The sequence below is a fragment of the Myotis daubentonii genome, chromosome 5 (genome assembly GCF_963259705.1).
Source record: "Myotis daubentonii chromosome 5, mMyoDau2.1, whole genome shotgun sequence".
NCBI classification, from domain to species: domain Eukaryota; kingdom Metazoa; phylum Chordata; class Mammalia; order Chiroptera; family Vespertilionidae; genus Myotis; species Myotis daubentonii.
In genome coordinates, this window is record NC_081844.1 from 60,287,214 (window position 1) to 60,310,581 (window position 23,368).

At 36.2% G+C, this 23,368-nt stretch overlaps 1 protein-coding gene across 2 annotated transcripts in view; it reads right to left on the reverse strand.

The window, feature by feature from the left end:
- The window catches only part of SMARCA5 (SWI/SNF related, matrix associated, actin dependent regulator of chromatin, subfamily a, member 5), a 37,259-nt gene that overhangs the window by 8,221 nt on the left and 5,670 nt on the right, over positions 1 to 23,368 (reverse strand). For both annotated transcript variants that reach the window (XM_059697935.1, XM_059697934.1), the window contains exons 3-16: positions 21,937 to 22,103; positions 19,815 to 19,915; positions 18,111 to 18,211; positions 17,113 to 17,292; positions 15,828 to 15,983; positions 15,609 to 15,740; positions 14,447 to 14,515; positions 9,587 to 9,696; positions 6,667 to 6,893; positions 4,808 to 4,929; positions 4,571 to 4,723; positions 3,088 to 3,220; positions 414 to 562; positions 105 to 224 (exon numbers count right to left, since the gene is read on the reverse strand). In XM_059697935.1, the coding sequence (XP_059553918.1) occupies positions 105 to 224; positions 414 to 562; positions 3,088 to 3,220; positions 4,571 to 4,723; positions 4,808 to 4,929; positions 6,667 to 6,893; positions 9,587 to 9,696; positions 14,447 to 14,515; positions 15,609 to 15,740; positions 15,828 to 15,983; positions 17,113 to 17,292; positions 18,111 to 18,211; positions 19,815 to 19,915; positions 21,937 to 22,103 (1,920 nt within the window). The remainder of the gene's footprint in view (positions 1 to 104; positions 225 to 413; positions 563 to 3,087; positions 3,221 to 4,570; positions 4,724 to 4,807; positions 4,930 to 6,666; positions 6,894 to 9,586; positions 9,697 to 14,446; positions 14,516 to 15,608; positions 15,741 to 15,827; positions 15,984 to 17,112; positions 17,293 to 18,110; positions 18,212 to 19,814; positions 19,916 to 21,936; positions 22,104 to 23,368) is intronic.

The window sequence follows — 23,368 nt, forward strand, 5'->3', positions numbered from 1 at the left end:
AGAGGATATTATGTCTAAATGTTAATAAATTTACAACTAACATTGAAAATTCCAAGTTTCAAGTAAAAAAAGCCTTCGAGTCAGCAAAGCCTCTGTGTAAGTACCTTTTGTTTTTCTCTATAGTCCTCCCCTTCGAAGTTATAAACACTCGACTCCGTGTCCATTGTGAAGTTCCTAAGGGAGCTCTCACCCATCTTGGAGAGTTTCTCATTCATCTCTGCAGTCTAAGAACAAAAGAAACACCTTTTAGTTTAAGAATTTAAAAAGCAGAACTATGGTCAAGTGGGTTAGGCTTCACAGTACACAAAAGCTTTTATGGAAATAACACTATAATTCACATAACAATTCTTTCCTCAGTTTGGGTTTAAAATATTTCACATATTGCAAAGATTATCATTTAATCTATATCTCACCTTTTTTGCACCTCTTTCCAAAATACCATCAATATCCTCATCAGTAATCTCACTTTCCTTTGAAGCAAATACATGTGTTGCCCCATGTCTAATCATTTGAAGCATTTCATCTTTCCCAATTTTGTTCAGATTCTGATCCACAAGTCTTCCTGAAAAAATATTATGTTGTATAATGTTAACTGAACTTTATTTTACTGGAAACCTGAAATTTTAAATGTCAGACCTAATAGTGTGTCATTTTTCTTCAAATATCAGTCATTTCATATGTCACATATACTTTTCATTTTTATATAAAATTTAAAGCCAAATTTTCACTTGGTAAGCTTTGAAATGTTTCTAAACCTATTTATGTATTATGTGATGAAACCTGTTTTATAGTCAATAAAATATATTCTTGTATTGGGTGAATAATAGTAATTTGAGATATGTAAAATTGAAATTATTAGCAATATTAAAATCAACTTTTCCTATTCAGAATGGTGGAGTACAAAAAAAACTTCAAATCTCCAAATTTTATGTAAGGACCAAAATATACATCAATTTCTGAAAACTCCCTAATCTTAAGAACTGAAACTGTTGAAAGTTTATCTTGATGAGAATATATTTATAATAGAAGTTGTGTGAATGTGGTCTCTCTCTGATAACCGAGACAGCTACCAAGTGACTAATGGGCAGGTAGCCTATACAGCAAGCATGTCAAACTCAAAGGCTAACACGGGCCAAATAAACGAGGTATGTGGCCTACAGGAGTTTGATATGCTTGCTGTACAGCATAGACACACTGGACAAAGGAATCATTCATGTCCCAAGTGGGACGGAAGCGGGAGATTTCATTTATGCTACATTATGAGCCAGCACACAATTTAAAAGTTATGAACTGTGTTTTTTGTTTTCTAAAAATAGCCCTTAAGCATTTTTAGACTGTGGTTGACTATGGATAACAAAACCACAAAAAGCAAAACTGTGGATAAGAGGGAACTATTGTGTCCACAGAGCATTTTTCTTTGGGTTAAAACCCATCACACGGCTGTCGAAACTGTCCTTAGGCTCATGTAAACTGCTTCCTTGTGAGGAAGCTTTTCAGACGTACGGGGCTTCCGGGGTTCTCGTCTTGTCCCTAAGTCCACAAGACAGTAACAGAGGCATGCACCCGAGTAACAAAGCTACTGGCACAAAATCTGCCCCAGTAAGTAACTTTAAAAAATAAGCTGAAAAACTCAAACAGATTTTCTAAGTAAAGGAATTAATATTATTTTAATATAAAACAAACAAACATGTTTCATAGGTGAGAATAATTGAGAACAAGAGCCACATGGCAGGTGTTTTCTAAACACATGGATAACTGTGAGGGGGAAAAACAACTAATCATTGCATCACCCATGAGAAATTTCACTCTTTCGCAAGTCCCTTTAAGTTCCCAGAGATTTTCCTAATTATACACTTCACTCTAATAGTTAATATAGTTCCTGAACCCATGTCTGAGTCACTTTCTAGCTGTACTGGTATAAAAACGATGGACAAGTGACTTGCTCCTACCTGATGCTAGCCTCAATCTGGCATGAAGACTAAAGGACATAACGGATGTAAAGACTGTTTGGCACAAAGCAAGATTCAATGTTAAACTATTATTAACAAAAACAACTAGAAATAATCAATCATTTACTGTCTTCAGGTATTCAGACGTGTGACCAACACTATGGCTGGCATTATGAGACAGATAGCAAAGAAATGTGACATTTATATGGAAATTAGAGACTGGTTGACAAAATCAAGATACATACATTATCAGTGAACATGGTAACAGTGTACCTCTCAGTTTTTCAGACAGAAAAAATATGCTCATGATGCATTATGAGAAGGAAAATAACTAATGTCAGTTTAAAGTTATGGAGAATTTTTTTTTTTCCATTTTGGTTCGTAGGTCAACGCTCAACCACTGAGTCATGCCGGCCAGGCTTTTCTCCACGTCTCATCATCAACAATAGCTTCATGAAAACATAAATCTCTTCCTTAAAAGCTGATCTACAGTAAGAACTTGAAATTTCCTTCAATTAATTCAAAATAAAATTCCACTTTCCTCTAGTCCTATTTCCATAAATGTTTATTCCATTTCTCCCTCTCACTAAATTATAAGCTCCTTGAAAGTAAGAACATTGGTCAGTTTCATTCACCAGTGTATTGTCAGCACTAAGAACAGTGCCTGGCATCTGCTGGGAGCTCAATAAATAGTTGCAGACTAGACAGAGTATTAATAATCAGTTTGAGTTTCATTTTTATTTCTTCAGTATCCCTCAGAGTCATCAATGGAGTGCTTAGTACATGTAAATCATAATCACCATAGCTCTGTTCATTATGCACCACACTGAATGCTAAGTATTTTATGTACATTATTACCTTTAATCCTTAAAAATCCTAAATAGTAGTTACCTTTATCCTGATTTACTAGATGAAAAAACAGGCTCAGATGGTATAAAAGAATTGCTAACTGGCAGTCAATATTCAAATGTAAACCTTTCTGAGCCTGAATATATCCCTTTAGCAAAACTAAAGCTTACTATCTCTGGCTGCTAGCTTGAGTCAATAGATGTTTAATAACAGGAATCTCCTTCAACATCCAGGGGGAAAACATCCATCAATACAACTTGGGCAAATTTTTTTAAGGTCTAAGGCTCACCTTGTTGAATGACTATTGAATCCAGTCTGAGTTTCATCTCAGCACGTTCCACTATTCTTTCTTCTACAGTGTTATCAGTTATAAAGCGGAACACTCTGACAGTCTTGGTTTGTCCAATTCTATGTGCTCGGTCCTAGGCAAATTACCATATATTTTGAATAAGGTAAAAATTCACATAAATAGCATTTGAAAAATGTGTGTATACTAAGAAACGGAATTTAAATATTCAAGCAAAAACTTTTAAAAATTATTAACAAAAAACTATACTGAAGATAGATTCACAGTATGTTACTAGTACATTTCTTAAATTCTCAAAGTTTCTTAGTTTCAATCAAATTAACTGGTTATCTCACAAGGAAAACTTTTAGGAGGTATGGAACACATCATAGCTGCTGAATCTGTGAGAATTTTCAGATTAGTTTTACTAAATTATACTGAGAAAAAATACACATAATGTCTCAAGACAATAAGTAACTATAGTTTTTAAGTTTGATAGTTTATTAAAAATCTTTTTCAAAATGTGTTTCTACCTAAGTCAAATATGAATTTTCACTGCTATGAACTCTACAAACAATATAAAAATCCCAGTCTGGTAAGTTCAACAAACCACATTCCTATCAAACACCCCCATCTTATTGCTTCATCTTCCCAGCCACCCTTACAAAGAATACAGGATGGAAGTGACTAACACCAGAGATGTAACCGTTGGGTCTATGTTCACCAATATCATGGGTCAAATCTCTAGCAATCTCAGTCTTAAGAATTTGTTAAGTTTTCTATTTAATCTACAGATCATAAACTTTCTCAAAAAAGAATCATCTTCCTGATCTGGCCAAGGTATTCCCAGACATGGGCCTAAATTTTAAGCATCTAATGTGGCAGGAAGTTTGTAGTTCACAAAACCCATTTCCTGTCCTTCTAGAGCACAACTACATGATCATTTAGCGATTCCCTTGCAGTCAAGTATGCTATTTGACTAGTTCTGGCTAAGGAATATTAGGGCACTTTCAGGTCTGACCCATAAAAAATTTTCCTCAGCACTCTCTCTCTCTTCCCCCTTCTGCCACCAGAATGCAGAGCACCAAGCAGGACTCCAAGGTCCTAAGACATGGCAAAGCTGGAAGATGGAAATACAGATGGTCCCAGACTTACACTGGTTTGATGATTTTCCGACTACGATGGTGTCACACCAGTAGAAACCGGGTAGGCTAAACTATAACGTTTGGCAGGTTAAATGCCTTTTCAACTTACAGTATTTTAAACTTAATGATGAGATTATGTCCCAAGAACATAACTCCATTGTTAAGTCAAAGAGCATGTGTATATTGATATAGATGGAAGAGCAACTGTAAAGTATCACTAAACTATCAGGTCAGAGGAAAATAACATTCTAATTGGTTAAATCACTGGCATTTGTAGATTATTATATTGCTTTAACTAAAAAATCTGTAAGTACAAAATAATAAATTTATTTATCTCTTACCATGGCCTGGAGATCTACTTGGGGATTCCAATCTGAATCATACAAAATTACTACATCAGCAGTAGCAAGATTGATGCCAAGACCACCAGCACGTGTGCTTAACATGAAAACAAACTTTGTGCTGTTTGGTTCATTATATGCATTGATGGAGTCCTATACACATAAAATAAAAGAAATGTCAGACAATTGTTTTATCTGATATTTATTTTTTATCTCCCCTTTCTGGATTTTACTCACTTGTCTCTCATCATGGGGTGTCTGCCCATCCAATCTGCAGTACTCATAATTTCTCCACATGCAGTAATCTTCCAAAATGTCCAAAACCCTTGTCATCTGACTGAAGATTAGTACACGTGAACCTATTGAATATAATAGCACATTATCATAAAAAAAAAACCTCTTTAAAAATTTGAAGCTAACCAATTACTCCTTAAATCTAAGTTACCTACTTAGTTACAAGAAAAATTACATTATTTATTAACCGAGTCAGTCACTCCTCACATTTTCCCCATTATGACATATGTAGAAAAGGGCAACATTTGTACAGCACACTAAGGTAAGTAGGAAAGGGTACATGTGTCTACCCTGGAAGGTCTTGCCATCCCAAAGGCTGAATCATTACCTTTTAGTCACACATATAGGGTGGGACAAAAGTTGTTAGTGAATTGGCTTTTAAATATCCTACACTTCAACTTTAGGAAATGCCAGAATAGTCTTTTCTGTAGTGCTCATTTTAGCATTCGAACTTTTAAAAAGTTTTCATCACTTTTTATTTTTTAAACTGATTTTGAGAGAGGAAGGGAGGAAACATTGATGTGAGAGTGAAACATCGATTGACTGTTTTTGATAGTCATTATCATATAGTCATCTATTGGTATAACTGTCATTCTTATCAAAATACAGAGAGAAAGCCCAGCCATTGTGGCTCAGTTGTTTGAGCATCATGACACCCACCAAGAGGTGGCTGATTTGATTCCCAGTCAGGGCACATGCCCGAGTTGTACATGCAGGAGGCAGCTGATGGATGATGTTTCTCTCATAGATGTTTCTATCTCCCCCCCCTTCCTCTCTCTCTCTAAAACCAATAAAAACATATATTTAAAAAAATAGAGAGAAGGACTTGTATGCATGCACATAAGCATAACCAATGGACGCAAGGCACTGGGAGGGGGGTAAGGGCATGTGCAGGGGGGTCAGTTGGGGGAAGGTCAATTGGGGGAAAAAAAGGAGACATATGTACTATTTTTAATACTTTAAACAATAAAAAAAAATAGAGAAACAAATGGAGAAATCTGAAATCTGACAGGAGACAAGCAGGTACAATATAGACAAAAACAAGTTTTGCCATGAGTTTATAATTGTTAAAGCTGGATCTATACTAAGTTAGCTCTAAATTCATGTAATTTAAATACACCTGTACACATACCACATACTCATTTTGATGTTGTAAGTAAAACTGGACCCATACACATAATATTTAAGTAAGTAACTGAAAAACAATACCACAAACACACCATCACTGTCTACCCAAGTATCTAGGAACTGTGTATAGGTGGGGAGAGCATGCTTAGCATTTTAAAACAAAAAGTTGGTATTTCTGGGAAAACATATATAAAATGAGAACTCTTCCCCCCAAATCCAGAAGTATGGTTGCCCTAACTCCTGATACTTTCTAAACGACTTAAAGCCTATAATTTGGGAGAAGATGGAGCTCAAATAATGAATAGAAGTTTGTAAATATTCTACACTTCAACTTTAGGAAATCCCATCTTTTCATGTAGTGCTCCTTATTAACATTCGAACCTTTAAAAAATTTTCATTACTTCTTTTTAAAAAACACCTGATTTTTAGAGAAAGGAAGGGAGGAAAGAGAGAAACATCGATATGAGAGTGAAACATTGATATAAAGTGAAACATTGATTGGCTGCCTCCTGCATGCCACCTACTGGGGGATCGAAGTGGCAACCCAAGTATAAGCCATGACCTGGAATCGAACTGGCAACCTTTCAGTGCATGGGATGATGCCCAACAAACTGAGCCATACTGGCCAGGGCAGGACTCATTACTTCTTATTATGATACAGGTAACACAGATACCTTGTTCTTTTAGTTTAGGAAGCAGCTTGTCTAGCACTACCATCTTGCCACTGTTGGTGACCAAATGCATATCTGTTGTATAAGGTGGACCAGGCTCCGCTCCATCGAAGAGGTATGGGTGATTACAGCACTTCCTCAACTGCATCAGGATGTTCAATAACCTCATTTTGTCCATTTTCCCTGCAGAGTTCAGAATGTCTATATCCTTCATTAATATCCGAGTATACCTATTGGGAGAAAAATATATTGAGAGGGCTCATATACTCCCTGATCAGTTCCTGCCACTTTACACACTCAATCACCTTCCCTACTTCAATCCAAAAAAAAAAAAAAAAAAAATCTGTAAAAAACAACCCATCAACTTCTAAAGTGTGGTTAGGAATTTACCATATATAATCTCTTTCTTTTTTCCTGTTTTTCTCTATTGCCCTCAGTGTTCTTATGTCCACACTTGTGCCTTGGGCATTGAGTCCCAAAAGAGTATAAATTCATCTCCTTGGGATAAATTAAAAGAGTATAATACCACATTTAAAAAATAATTAATAAGCATAACTTAAAACCTAAGTTTAAAAATGGTTTTAATTTTCAATCTTTTCTAAGAGAAGAATGTCATATCCATTGTAGCTAGTACAGCATTTGGGTACGAACACTAATTGAGGAGGAAGGAAGAATCATGAGAGTAAGGCATGACGATGAGCATAAGAAGAATACAACATGATTTAAATATAAATAAAAGTACATGGGAGAGGTCATACAAGCTACAGCCACAGGCCAGATTGTAAAAAGCCTTGAATACACACTAAGTATTTAGACATTATCCTGCAGGACAGAGCAATCTGTCTAAATACCAAAGTTTCAGGACCTTGAAACCTCAACAAAGTAAGTTGAATAACCTACGCAATCTATGCTTAACAACTCCAATTATGGGGCACAAAATATTATTAAAGGCAGTCCTATCACAGTTCTAAGATAGTTTATCAGTATGTTTAGCTAAAAAAGATCTTTCGTCTCTTAGCACGAACTCATGTTTTAGTTCTGTACTTTAGAGTCACACAAGATAAGCCTAGTATCTTTGCTACCTTATAAAAGCCTTTCTAAAGTTTTGATATTTAAGGTGGTCTACCATAGTCCTATGGTGGTTCTTTTCCATTAACACATCCATTTCTTTAAATTACAGCCTTTCATTATGTCTCCCAACTACTCCAGCCCCTTGTAAATACTGATCAATATTAAGTACAGAATTGAATATACCTGAGATGTGGTGTAACCAGTAAAGAACAAGGTGGCTAATTATTTCCTGACCTTAAACACTACACTTACATTAATACTAGAGGCCTAGTGCACAAATTTGTGCACAGGTGGGATCCCTCAGGGTGGCCTGCAACCGAAACCCACAGCCCAATGCTGCCTGCAAGCTCCTACCTGCTGCTCTCGCTCATCCCGGCCCCACTGCACCTGCCGCGGGCTCGCACTCAATCAGTCCCAATCAGGAGAGGCTTGTGCCGCTGCAGCAGCGCTCGCCAGCCACGAGCCCTGAGTCTGGCACCCTCCTGAGGGGAGTAGCCTGTGGGACTGGGCCGAAACCAGCTCTTTGACATCCCCCGAAGGGTCCTGGATTGCGAGGGCACAGGCCAGGCTGAGGGCCCCACCAGTGCACGATTGGGGGTGGGGAGGGACTGTGGGAGGGCTCCAGGGCATGTCCAGCCCATCTCGCTCAGTCCTCATCAGCCGACCCAAGCAAGCAAGCTAACCTACCAGTCAGAGCGTCTGCACATCATAGCAACTGGTCGACCAGTAGACTGTCTGCCACCCTAGTGGTCAGTGAACGCCATAGCATATCACTAGCATATTACGCTTTGATTGGTTGAACAGTCAACTGGTCACCAGACAACCGGACACTTAGCATATTAGACTTTTATTATATAGGATGTGTTTAGGTTACAGTATTTTTTTGTGTAGCTAACTCACATTGTTGGTTCAAGTTGAGCTTTCTATCACACACACAAATTAATACTAAGTTAAAGGTTTCTAGCCTTTTGGATTTCATACATCTATTAAAACCTGGAGGGGGGGAGGGGGGGAGCCCTGACCTGTTTGGCTCAGTGGATAGAGCGTCGGCCTGTGGACTGAGGGGTCCCAGGTTCGATTCTGGTCAAGGGCATGTACCTTGGTTTTGGGCACATCCCCAGTAGGGGAGTGTGCAGGAGGCAGCTGAATCGTTTCTCTATTGATGTTTCTAACTCTCTATCCCTCTCCTTCTCCCTTCCTCTCTGTAAAAAAATCAATAAAACATATTTAAAAAAACCAAAACAAAACTTGGGGGTGGGGGGGGAGGAGAAGCAGCTTACACAGTTTTCAAGATTTTTATTTTGTCCTATGTAGGTATTTTAAAAAATAGCCACCCACCATGTATCATCACCATAATTTCACAAAAAGACATTTTATCCTGCCTAAAATAAGACATCAACAAAGAATGGAATCTTTTAAATTAAATGTAGCTTTATGGAATAAAATAAAGAACTGCATTTTTCTCATATCTATACAAATAATCTGCAACTTCAGAGACTAGCACCAATCCCTGACCCAGAATCTACAATCTACTAAGTTAATTATGTGTCTCATGTTTGTGCAATCAAAGCATCCTCTTTAAAAAAAAACTCAAGTAGAGGACTTTATATTGTATCCCTGTTTAATAAATCCCAAGTTTGATTTTCAGATTCATAAACTTCCCATCCTGATTCCATCATCCAATAGTTCTAAGACTTTGTATCATACATTTGATTGGCAAGCCCTGTGTTATATGACCAGAAAACTCTTCATGCTGAGTTCAATCCAGCCAACAGAAATTCCTGGAAGTTATAAATTAGGAAAACAAAATACAAATGAAAATTAGTGAAAAATCAATAGTGATATCACATACCATTCCCTTTGCATTTTGCTGAGACCCACATAGATTTTCACTTCCTTTTTGGGGGGCAAACTCTTTTCAACATCAGCCTTAATTCGACGAAGGAGGAATGGACGCAAAACCTTAAAAGAATAAAAAACAACAACAGATGACCTTATCTGTAACCAAAGTATTTAATTTCAGGATCTCAAAATTGCCTATTAAGTACATGGGAAAGAAACTTATCTGTTTAAATATCAAGTGAGTTTTAGGACTTCTCCCTTCCAAATATATAAAAATTTATTAGTGATTTCCTGAAGGTTAATACAATATCGTTATTTAATATATGTAATGAGTATATCTTGTTATAGTGTCATAAATTACTAAAAATAATAAGCTTTAAAGATAATGTTTTCAACATTCACTGCGTTTCAGGTTAGAACTAGTTACTTGCATAAAGATTGTCTGATATTACTTAAGAAATAGCAAGATCCACATTAAGATGTCTTTACAGTTACAGTTTTTAAAACCTTCCCAGTCACTATCCCCCCTTTCATCCCAAAGGGTAAGCAATATTTTTATACTTTTTAGCATAGTAGATTGGTTTTGTCTGTTATTTTTAACTTTATATACAGATTCATTTATATCTAGTTTGTTTTACTCAACATCATGCTTACAGACATATCCATGTTGTATGTAACTCATTTTCATAAACTGTCAAATATGAAACTAAAGAAAACCTGTTATTTGTATCTTCCCTTGTTCTATTTATACTGGCTTATCAAAACACTATGTTCCCCAGTGGCCCTCTTCCAGAATTGTCCATGTAAATGCAGCAGGATGAATCCACGTAAAACCAGCAAAGAAACCACTCAACCAACCCATAAATTCTGGAGTTATTAAATATATGCTTATTAAGGTTTTCTGGGGGTGGGATGTTTTGCAGTAGTAGAAACCTGACACATCAAGTAAGAATGATCTCATTCCTAAGTATACCCATGCAAATTCTGAATATCCTCTTTCAAAACCACAGGAATTTCAGAGCAAAAATTAAGAGAGTGGAAAGGTCATTACCAGACCTCCTCTTATGGATTTGATAAGCATCTTTGTACTACTTTTCTGAATATAAACAGAGATGCAAAACTGGTTGATTCTGTTGTGGGGACTGTTTTACCTATAAGCACCTATCCTATCCTATATAATAAAACCTTAATACGCAAATCAACTGAACGGCGGAACAAACGGTGGCTATGATGCGTACTGACCACCAGGGGGCAGATGCTCAACGCAGGAGCTGCCCCCTGACGGTCAGTGTGCTCCCACAGGGGGAGTGCCACTCAGCCAGAAGCTGAGTTCACGGCTGTCGAGCGCAGCGGCGGTAGTGGGAGCCTCTCCCGCCTCTGCAGCAGATGGACATCCCTCAAGGGGTCCCAGACTGAGAGAGGGCTCAGGGGCCCCCACCCCCCCTCTAGTCTATTTAATAAAGCAAAGTATACATATATACTCCATAATCCTTCAAATAGGTAAATCTAAATTGAGGTCTTACATGTTTAAAACAAAGGTACATAGGAGATTATCACCTTTAAATATCTAACAAAATGAATTTAAGTGCACAAGAATTTTAAAGTACCATATCATTAATTTATATAGTAACTGAACATTCATACTTAATTTTCCCCACTGTTCAAATATCCACTATGAGCCAGGCGGATACAAAGAATATAAGTTGTACACTTTAAACTAATATTACATTGTATGCTAACTATACTTTACTTTAAAAAAAAAAAAAAAAAGAAAGACAGCCCGGCCAGCATCAGCTTAGTGATTGAACAACGACCTATGAACCAGGAGGTCACGGTTCAATTTACTGTCAGGGCACATGGCCTGGTTGTGGGCTTGATCCCCAGTATGGGGCATGCAGATGGCAGCCAATCAATGATTCTTTCTCATCATTGATGTCTCTATCTCTCTCTCCCTCTCCCTTCCTCTCTGAAATCAATAAGATGATATGTATATAAAAAAAAACAAATATGACATGTTTTCTGCCTTTTTGTTTACAACGCATCAGGGAAAACACTTGTAAATTAGTCATTTCACTACCCTACGCAAAGTCCTAATATGTTAGAATGCCAAAATTATCAAAGATGGAATACACAGGCATCTCTTGGCTGGCCTCAGCTTTGGTATTCTTAACAGAGGTGACTTAATCAATGAATCTTAAGCTAGGTACTAATCAAGAAGGCAGGAAAGGGGATACCAGATGTAACTGGAAAATAAGCAGACAGAGAGACTGGAATTAGCATGTTTACAGAAAACTGACATGGGTTCAGAAATTCTAGCAAATTAAAGCTTGACATAAGAAGTGAAATAACTGAAACACCAATCAGAAAGGATATATGCACCCATATGTTCATAGCAGCACAATTCACCATAGCTAAGATCTGGAAACAGCCTAAGTGCCCATCAGTAGATGAATGGATTAGAAAACTGTGGTACATCCACACGATGGAATACTATGCTGCTGTAAAAAAGAAGGAACTCTTACCATTTGCAATGGCATGGATGGAACTGGAGAGCATTATGCTAAGTGAAATAAGCCAGTCAATGAAGGAAAAATACCACATGATCTCACTCATTCATGGATAATAGAGACCATTATAAACTTTTGAACAATAATAGATACAGAGGCAGAGCTGCCTCAAACAGATTGTCAAACTGCAGCGGGAAGGCCGGGAGGGTTGGGGGGCAGGAGGGAGGGGGGTAAGAGATCAACCGAAGGACTTGTATGCATACATATAAGCATAACCAATGGACATAAGACACTGGGGGATAGGGGAGGCCAGGGGATTGTCAAGGGCGGGGAGAAAAAAAAAAGGACACATATGTAATACCCTTTGTAATACTTTAAGCAATAAAAAAAAAAAAAGAAGTGAAATAACTAGACTTAGCAAGGGGGGGTGGGTGGAATATAACACCTTATAAGATACATAAATGCCTAATCACTACACTGTACATCTGAATGTCAACTGTAATTTAAAAAATTTTTTTAAAGATGTGAAATAGAAGTTGGAGAAATGTTAGATCATGTAAAGGGGGTTGAGGGGGATGATGTCCCTCTAAGCCAGCGGTTCTCAACCTGTGGGTCGCAGGCCCTTTAGGGGTCGAACGACCCTTTCACAGGGGTCGCCTAAGACCATTGGAAAACACATATATAATTACATATTGTTTTTGTGATTAATCACTATGCTTTAATTATGTTCAATTTGTAACAATAAAATTGGGGGTCACCACAACATGAGGAACTGTGTTAAAGGGTCAAGGCATTAGGAAGGTTGAGAACCATTGATCTAGAAGGTATTATACTAAGTCAGATAGAGAAAGACTAAGAACATACGATTTCATATATTTGTGGAATCTAAATAACAAAATATAAACAAACAAAACAGAAACAGACTAATAGTTACAGAAAACAAACCAAGGGTTGCCAGAGAGGAAGGTGGGGCTGAGTGAAAAAGGTGAAGGGATTACAAACTACAAATTGGTTGTTACAAAATAATCATGGGGATGTAAAGTACAGCATGGGGAATATAGACAATCCTATATAATAAAAGCATAGTATGCAAACTGTCCGCTTGACCGGAGTTCTTCTGGGAGTTCGACCAGGGGGCAGGCTGGCCAGGGGAAAGGAGGGAGCATTTGGCCAGCAGCCGGCAGCCACTAGGGACCTACCACTAGGGCTTCTAGTAATATAATAACTATGTATGGTGTCAGATGTATACTAGATTTATTGGGGTAATCACTTCGTAAATTGTGTAATTGTCTAACCCAGTGGTTCTCAACCTGTGGGTCGCGACCCCTTTGGGGGTCGAACGACCCTTTCACAGGGGTCGCCTAAGACCATCGGAAAACACATATATAATTACATATTGTTTTTGTGATTAATCACTATGCTTTAATTATGTTCAATTTGTAACTATGAAAATACATCCTGCATATCAGATATTTACATTACGATTCATAACAGTAGCAAAATTACAGTTAGGAAGTAGCAACGAAAAAAATTTTATGGTTGGGGGTTACCACAAAATGAGGAACTGTATTAAAGGGTCGCGGCATTCGAAAGGTTGAGAACCACTGCTCTAGGCCTTAGAGGGACATATGTAACGGAACATATGTAAGGGAACATATGTAACGCGTACAGACATTTTTGCTTGTCACCAATGGGAGCTTGCTTACTGGTATCTCTGGTAGAAGTGTCAGGATGCCATTACACAGGAAAATCAGCTTCCTCCTCCCCCAAAGAATTATCCTGACTTGGAATGTCAATAGAAGTTTATTATATACCTGGCTTACAAGGTCTGGCTTTATCCTGTTGGCCAGGATTTCTTTATCTGGGGGTCTATTAGATAAATTTTTCTACCTACCAGCTTTCACTTGTGAATCTTCATAGCAAGGAAAACTCTGCTCACAATGCACCATTAGCAATTGCTTACACACAGTCATTGGATTTAAGAACTGAACGGATGGAGCTTTAAGCCTTTCAGAATGAAACCTGATATAGAGTCTTCTACAGAATGTAAATGGAATTAACCTTTGAAAACTTGTCTATGTTAATCTTTATGCAACTCTTCTTTTCCCCACTGTACTTCTTTTTAACCCTAAGGGATTACTTTTTCCAATCACTAATCCAGGATTGCATCCAAGGTCCTAACACTAAAAATGCCATACATGACTCCTTCCCCCATTATAAGATCAAATCATTAAGAAGCAGGATTCAAACAGACCGGATTCTAAAGCCACTATATTTTGTTAACAGAGAAGTAATCCACTAATTTAAATCTCTATCATTATTCCCATTTAGAAATGTGTCTTAATCATACTGTAAATACTTACCATGTGAAGCCTCTCAACTAGCTTTTGATCCCCAAGGCAATTGTTTGTATCAAACCAGGAATCAAAGTCCTAGATTAACAAACAAAACATATGCTAAAATCAGAGGTAATAATACAAATATCCTATTATGCTAGCTATAGCACTGATTTCTAGAACTGTTTAATATTTGAGTTGTGAACAACAAAAATCATTTCGTTTTAATCCCCTATTTTTCATAGGTGCACTATTGTTAGCAAATAATTTTATAACTAGTTTGAAAATCATATTATTTCCAAACATTTTAAAAAAAAACATCAAGATGACAATTTTCAGTGAAAATAGTTGGAAAGCAAGTATAAAAATAACTAGAAAATTAATATTCTTGAAATATATCCTGTTTCAGAAAAGCTTAAAAATTAAAATCACGCTCTAGCCGGTCTGGCTCAGTGGATAGAGCGTCGGCCTGTGGACTGAAGGGTCCCAGGTTCGATTCCGGCGAAGGGCGTATGCCCGGGTTGCAGGCTCCAACCCCAGTGGGGGCCGTTGCAGGAGGCAGCCAATCAATGATTCTCTCTCATTGATGTTTCTAGCTCTCTCTCCCTCTCCCTTCCTCTCTGAAATCAATAAAGAAATATATTTTTTAAAAAAAATTAAAATCACTTTAGAGTTTGTTCTCTAAGACCACACGGACTATGGTAGGCAGTTAGAGGAGCAGAGCAAGGACGATGGGCCAGGTACAAAAGGTGACCAGGGTGAAAACCCCTGGGTGCCTAGCAAAGGGCAATTATAGGGTGGGACCTCACCCCCAGGGTGATCTTTCTTCCCCTAGCACATTCCTGGTCATGGGATTGGCACTCTGACCTTTTTTCCCTAAAGATAACATCTAGGCCTTAGTTGTATTTCAGCTCCAGGCACAGAAAAGCAGCAAAACCAGACAAGCAACACCGGCCAAGGATGACCTCAGGAACAGCTGCACTGAATAATGACCCCCTGCCCTGGTGCCTACCCTGAAAGGATAGACTTGGAAAGCTGCTGAATATTCATTCTATTGAGCTCTTCCCCTGTCACCTCCCCTAAAACCCTTAGGAGTGCTGAAAAGCAGGCCAATTCTATTACAAGAAAATGTATAACATTTAAATAAAAACATTATTAGTCCAACCAGAGAACAATTAGAAATACTTACATCAGCTGAATTAAAGACATCTGGCAACAAAAAATTAAGAAGTGACCAGAGCTCATGCAAGTTGTTTTGAAGAGGTGTTCCAGTTAGTAACAGTCGATTTGTAGTCTTGAATTCCCTCACTATTTCTGACAACTAAAAGAATCAAGATCATCATTAGTATATTCTGCATGTTGATCACATAATGGCACAAATAATTTTCACATCTAAATATCAAATTACCTTAGATTTTTCATTTTTGATCCTGTGAGCTTCATCTATAACTAAGTACCTCCAATTAAATTTTTTGAAAACAGACTTCTCTTTGATAAGCATTTCATAAGATGTTACACATACATCCCATTCTCCCGGTAATAAAACGTCTCTGACAAAAGCAGCCTGTGTAGCAAGACAAAAAAAAAAAAAAAATACATCATGCAGAAATAAACTATATATCAAATTTGTTGGTGACTAGTAATCTAATACACAAAAGTGGTGGGAATATTAAAAAGGGCTAGTTATCTATATTATGCATGGTTTCTTATCACTAAAGTTAATTTCATTAGTCATTTAAGTGTTGAAGCCATTTAGTAAAAAATAACTGACAATATTAATCAGGGCAAAATTCAACAGACTAACTCTTAAAATGTTTTCTTTCTCAGATTCTACTAGGTCCTGAAATTCTTAGAAGACAGGTTTAGGAAAAAGGGGGATGGGTCTGACATACTGAAAGACAGTGGACTAAAGGATAGTTTGCAGTAAGCATTTTCATGCCTTTTCATGTTTATGGACTGTAGTAAGACATTGTATTACTATTCTCATTTTACAAGTAAGGAAAGTGAAGCAAATAGTGGTTAAACAATTGGGCTCCAAAACATAAAAACCAATTTGGTAACTTAAAATACTCAAAGTATCTCTAACGGGAGGAAAAAATATCAAGAATCATCACTGATAACCAAAAAAAGGGAAAACAAAATTAAGCATATAATCTTTCAGTACAGGTTGAGTAAATTTTTAAATCTAAGGTTTATGTTTTTAACAGTATTATTTCCATTTCTTCTAAAAGGATGTCAAATTGATAAACATTTTAACTTTATTTCGATAGCTATCATACCAACTCACCAAATTACTATAATTGACTTAGTCCATTTTAAAAAATTACTATTTTATGACTATTAACATTATATGCTCCAATCCAAAAAACTGACTCCTTACATTTCCAACCGCCTCACACACTTATCTTCTTTTAAAAACAAGAAAATGCTTCTAGAATGAGAACACAGCCTTTGATTTTATACAACCACCCCCAAAAGAAGGAAAAACAAACTATATTCTCATAGCTCTCTATAGTCTATAAATCCTTTTCCCCAATATGATTCTTAACCCCCAAGGCAATACTACATTTGTAAATTACTGATATTTGTAAAGACCAAGTTTATTATGGACCTCTGCTCTTTTATCCCTCCTCTAGCTATTCCCTCTGCACCAAACCTAAATTCTTTTAATATCAAAAATACTAGAAACTTACTCTTTGTTCTTTATCTCCTATTAAACAAACAGATCTAAGTGTTGGTACCCATCTCTTGAATTCACTCATCCAGTTGTGTAATGTAGACTTAGGAACCAAAACCATGTGAGGGCCAGGAATGTTTCTATAGTGTTTCATGTATCCAAGAAGAGAAATTGTTTGAAGAGTCTTTCCCAAGCCCTGAAAGATTTCAGAATAACCACAAAGTAATTAAAAACAACAACAAAAATACAGACTTCCATATTTATGCTTTCTGACATATTCATTTATAAGAAAAGCTATGTGTTTTTAATAGCTAACAAATGACAAAGATTTGATATGTGTCACGTTTATGATTGTTGTGTCATTTAAATCTTTACAAGTCTGTGAAGGAGGTCACCAAATAGAGCTACGGAAACCCATTTCTTTTGCCTCCATACTTTCTCCAAACAATTGATAGTTTTATCACTATAGGTATATGGAAATGTTTTTAAACATTCACTACATAACTAGTAAGTAAACAAGAGATAAAATGTTTTATGAGACAGAACTGCACAAACAGCCCCCTGAAAAAAATATTTATTGATGATAAATTAAACATTCAATGACCTCAGTTGTTTTCTATAGAAGTGGGGGAAAATGGCAAAATCATTACATTACAAAAGTCAACCAAAAGCATGTTTCTCAAAATGTATTTTTTAAATGTATTACTTTCATAGATAATGAATAATTCCTCACAATCATTACATTACAAAAGTCAACCAAAAGCATGTTTCTCAAAATGTATTTTTTAAATGTATTACTTTCATAGATAATGAATAATTCCTCACAATATAGATCCCACTTTATGAACAAAAGCAAGCTGCTTATATCAGTTTGTCAGAGAATTAGTTTGCTAACAGTTCTAGATTGTAATAAAAAAAAAAAAACTATGTTATACTGTCTTCACTTTTACAAACATAATGGTATAAATTTTAAATTGCAAAATAACACCTTCTAAAAAACTACCAAACACATACCATTTCATCTGCAAGGATACCATTGATTCCATTCTCATACAAAGAAATGAGCCAATTTAATCCCCGGACTTGATAATCTCTCAGTTTACCCCACTTTACATCTAAAAACAAAAGAAAAAACAAATACATATTTTAAAGACAAGCAATATAGGTAGGCAGTACCCTTCATCTGATACTCAGAGGTTTAACTTGGGCCTACATGTCTTTACTCTTTCTTTACTAGATTTTAGAATGGGAAATTTGAAAAGTTCCAATTTTGCAAGTCCCTGGAGGCAGTGACTGTGGTCTTGAGTGAAGTAGGAATAGATGGATAGGAAAGATAACCAGATGTAGGAAACATGACTGTAGACACAATACCCACCAAACACTCGGGTTCCTGTGCTACCCATTTTTTGGTCCTGGAGGCTCTTATTTCCTTTTAAGTTACTTTTCCAATAGTTCCTACAAAGGGATACTATCGCCCTGGCTGGGTGGCTCATTTGTTTGGAGTGTCATCTCACACACCAAAAGGTTGCAAGTTCAATCCCCAATCAGGGCACATATGGGAGGCAACTGATTAATGTTTCTCTCACATCAATGAAATGTCTTTCTTTCTCTCTCTCTCTTTCTCCCCCCCACCCCCCAACCTTCCTCTCGCTCTAAAATCAATAAACATATCCTCGGGTGAGGATAAAAAAAAAAAAAGAGAGACGATCTCTCTTTCAGGGTTTACTACATATCCCTCCCCCCTCTCCTATTACTAAATACTGTATATACATCCCAATCACCTGATTTTTTTAAAGTTAGTACATTCAGTATCCCCATCCTCTTTCAAAAAACACTACTTCAGGATGAAAAGCTAACCAATATTGGGAAAAATAGTTAAATGTAGGAATGTAAGAAAGAAATAACCCAAATAATTCAATTTCCTTCCCCCTTGTACCATACAACTGTCTCTGGCCTCTAGCATCATGAAAAGAAATGAAACTGGGTACTCTATAAACCCCCCTTAAAAAGTGAAAGTACACACTACACAAATTGCTGAATTTCTAACCAGATTTTGTCTTGCCTCAAGTTCAATTTCCAAAGAATTCAAGTTAACAGCAATAAAAAAACAAATCCAAACAGCATGTCATGTATGTATGTATGTATGTGTGTGTGTGTGTGAATATATTTATATTTATATTTATATATTTATATATAAATATAAAAACTATTTCTAGTGTTACATATTCATTAAGGCAATAATTAACACAATGGTATTTTATGCCCCTTTGAAATTAGCACCTCTATCACAATATACTATCATTTCCATTAAAAAAAAATCTGGTTTATTTCACAACCAGTGAAATAAATTTCAAAAGACTACTAAACATTCCCTTTATAAATTACAGCCAAGATAAATCCAAAACATTAACCAAAGGATGTCTCAAAAGGGGATTTTTCACCCTAGCCAGTTTGGCTCTGTGGAGAGCATTGGCCTGAGGACTAAAGGGTCCCAGGTTTGATTCAGGTCAAGGGTATGCACCTTGGCCCTGGAAGGGGCACGGGCAGTAAGCAACCAATTGATGTGTCTCTCACATCAATGTTTCTCTCTCTCTTCCCCTCCTTTCCACTCCCTCTAAAAAAATCAATGGAAAAATATTCTCAGGTGAGAATTAACAACAAAAAAAGGGGGGTGAGGGAGTTTTCTAAAAATCAAGTAATTAAGTTCATAATACATACATGAAGGAGAGTCTTCAAATCGAGTACAAACATTAGTTGCTTTGGAGCTTTCTGTTAATAGTTCTTCATCCTCCTCTTGCTCAGTTCTACGGTGTCGATAACTATTAAGTTTAAAAAAAAACCAAGTGTTATCAGTTTTGGCTGTAATTTTAACTAGCTGCAACTATTTCAACGTTAACAGTTAAGTTGACTGACCAAAATCCCATAATAGTAATTAAAAATAGTATTTAAGTGAACAATCGAAATAGTAAATTTAAACTGGAAATGTTTTACAAGGTTTTCTAAAATACAGAATTGTTTAAACAAAGTAGTACCCTATGTTAACCAGAACCAATAAACTTAAATGTGATAATTTATTTTCAAGGAAATATGCAGTCAGTTAAACCTCATAATTTGTATTTCAAAGTTACCTTTTTATGTATTTTTATCAGAAAAAAATAGTTCCAGAAATCACATTTTTAAAACTACTATTTTCACCAAAAGCTGCAGAATATGCAGAATAGACACATAGGAGCTTAAGCAATGACTCTTAACCATAGATTCATCAGAATTACGCAAAGCTTTTTGATTACACAACCCCAGATTCAATATCCCAAGAGTCAGATACTAGTACATCCTTTTACAAACTAATTTTCATAAGTCATAATAATGCCAGATGTCTTAATCCCAAAAGGGCTTAAGAAGTAGTAAATTTTAGGTTAGCAAAACTAGTTACTCTCCAATTCTGAAGCATACAATTTTACACCTTTATACTTCCAAATGTTCTCACTTAAATTAGAAAATAGCAGATTATGCCACTATTATGACCTCTAAATCTAATTTATAGCTTAATTTCTACCAAGGGAAGAAAAGGAATCTATTAACTGAGGTGCCCTTTCCCTAATAACCCTAACAAGTAGACCAAGCTAAACAATTTTGTATTTACTATAGAATATCTAGATCTCATCTTAATAGAAGTGTTTTTCATGACACCATATTGACTACCCTATTACATATCCACTATAGTTCATATTTCTAGAGGATGAGACCAATGCCATTTAAACAGCTGCAAACTTAAGTCTGAAGCCATTTAAACACATCTGAAGTATAATGTTCTCTCTTATGAAGTTTCATAAGTATTAAAACAATAGCATTCTAGTTGTATACAATGGATAAGGAGCAAAATATATTGGATGAGTGGAAAATCCCAATAAAATGAGGTCTTATGCTTATGTTTTCGATGATAATCCCTTTAAGACAGAGATTATACTTCCCATGCTTCTGTAAATTGTGTTATAAGTTTAAGATGGTTGATAACAGTTTGTAATTTCCTCTTTTAGATAACCTTGAGTATTTTCATTCCTTACTTACCACATTTCATTTTTCACACAACCATTTAGGGCAGTAGTTCTCAACCTTCCTAATGCCTTGACCCTTTAATACAGTTCCTCATGTTGTGGTGACCCCCAATTTCATTGTTACAAATTGAACATAATTAAAGCATAGTGATTAATCACAAAAACAATATGTAATTATATATGTGTTTTCTGATGGTCTTAGGTAACCCCTGTGAAAGGGTCGTTTGACTTCCCCCAAAGGGGTCGCGACCCACAGGTTGAGAACCGCTGATCTAGGGAGTTGAGACTGCTTTATATCTATTAATTATTACTAATTAAACATCTTAGTTATCCAACTAGCACAAGAATTCTAAAGCAGAATTAATAAATTCAACATAAAAGAGTTATTTCACACTTTGAACAGTATCTTGGCATGTCAATTGTGTAAAGACAACTAAGTATGTAACAAAAATTTTAAACAAATTGCTGTGGCAAAAATCATCATAATATTCCACAGATCAGTAGAGACTTAACCTCTGCATTTGTTTCCTCTCCAAGGAACAGCATAAATAGCATAAAATTTGAATTCCCTACTCAATATAGTTGTTGCAATCCACAAACTGTATAATGCTATATAAAGATATATTTATTTATTTATACATGTATGAATACATCCTGCCCAAACCAATGGGGGCCAAATAAATAACAGAATTAAAACAATTTTTGAAATGAAATGATTTTAAGCTTCTAATAAAGATTATAAAAATAAATCTGAGTCCAACTATGAAGTATAAACCATTACTCACTCGCCAACTGATAGCAAATTCTGTTTCTCATCCTTTTTGATTCGTGGGCGCCCTGGTTTCATCTTTAAAGGTGAGGTTGGAGTCTTCTGAGCAGCAGGCTGAATGAAATGTGCAAACAGCTCTGTCTGCTTTAATAAATACTCAAATCTATTTGCTCTGTCAGTTTGCTGCAAAAAATTTTGAGACACATTTTGTTAGATTAATATAAATTACTTCAGAAATCAAAGTTTTAACATGTCTCCATACAATGAACACAGCAATAAAAAGGAACAAGCTACCGATACATGCAACAACATAGATTAGTTTCAGAAGCTTTATGCTATATAAAAGAAACCAATCACATACTGTATGACTCTACTTTTATAAAATTCTAATGATAGAACGCAGATCTGAAGTAGCAAGGGGAAGAGGGCAGGAGCAAACTTTTTTGAGATGATGGAACTGTTTTACATCATAATTGTAGTGGTGGTTAAATGACTACGAATGTGTACCAAAACTTGAGTTAAGAACTTAAAATTATTGTGTAAAAATTATACTCCAACAGAGCTGACCAAAAATAGCAAATGCAAATTTAGAAGACATAATGTAATATAAGTCAATTTATCCAAAAGTGGAGAAAAATGCATTGGTCATTAATCAGTTAGGCTGTGCCAATTTTAAATAGGTATCAAGCATGGAAAGCACCTATTAAGTTCATTAATTATCCATTTACCCAATGCAGGTTTAATACTATTTCTTCCTTTCATATCTAACATCTGTCATTTTCAATAGTCCCTAGTATCACACCAAGAATGAAATAATTTGAACAGAAAAATTTAAGATCCTTGAAATCAAGTTTTTACAAAAATAAACAATGAAATCTAAAGTCATTAGGCAACAGACCCTTTGCAGACACACTAGTATTTTGGTTTTAAAAAGGGGAAACAAGAGCCCTAGCAGGTTTGGCTCAGTGGATGCATCTGCCTGTGGACTGAAGGGTCCCGGGTTCAATTCCTATCAAGGGCACATGGCCAGGTTGCAGGCTCAATCCCCAGTGGGGGTCATGATCAATGATTCTCTCTTATCACTGATCTTTTTATCTCCCTCCCTCTCCCTTCCTTCTCTGAAATCAATAAAGATACATTTTTTAAAAATAATAACAATAAAAAGGGGAAACAAGAGCAACAAATAGAGAAACCAGTTATTTTTTAAATATCAGTTTTACAATGAATTTTACAAAGACCTTTTACCTGGCAAGCAAACACCAGAGGCATCCATATACCACTGCATTGTAAAAGCTATGTAATTTTTTAAAAAATCACACCAATATAAAAACTGAAGGCCAGCCCTAACCAGTTTGGCTCAGTGGATAGAGCATTGGTCTGCGGACTGAAGGGTCCCAGGTTCAATTCTGGTCAAGGACATGTACCTTGGTTGCGGGCACATCCACAGT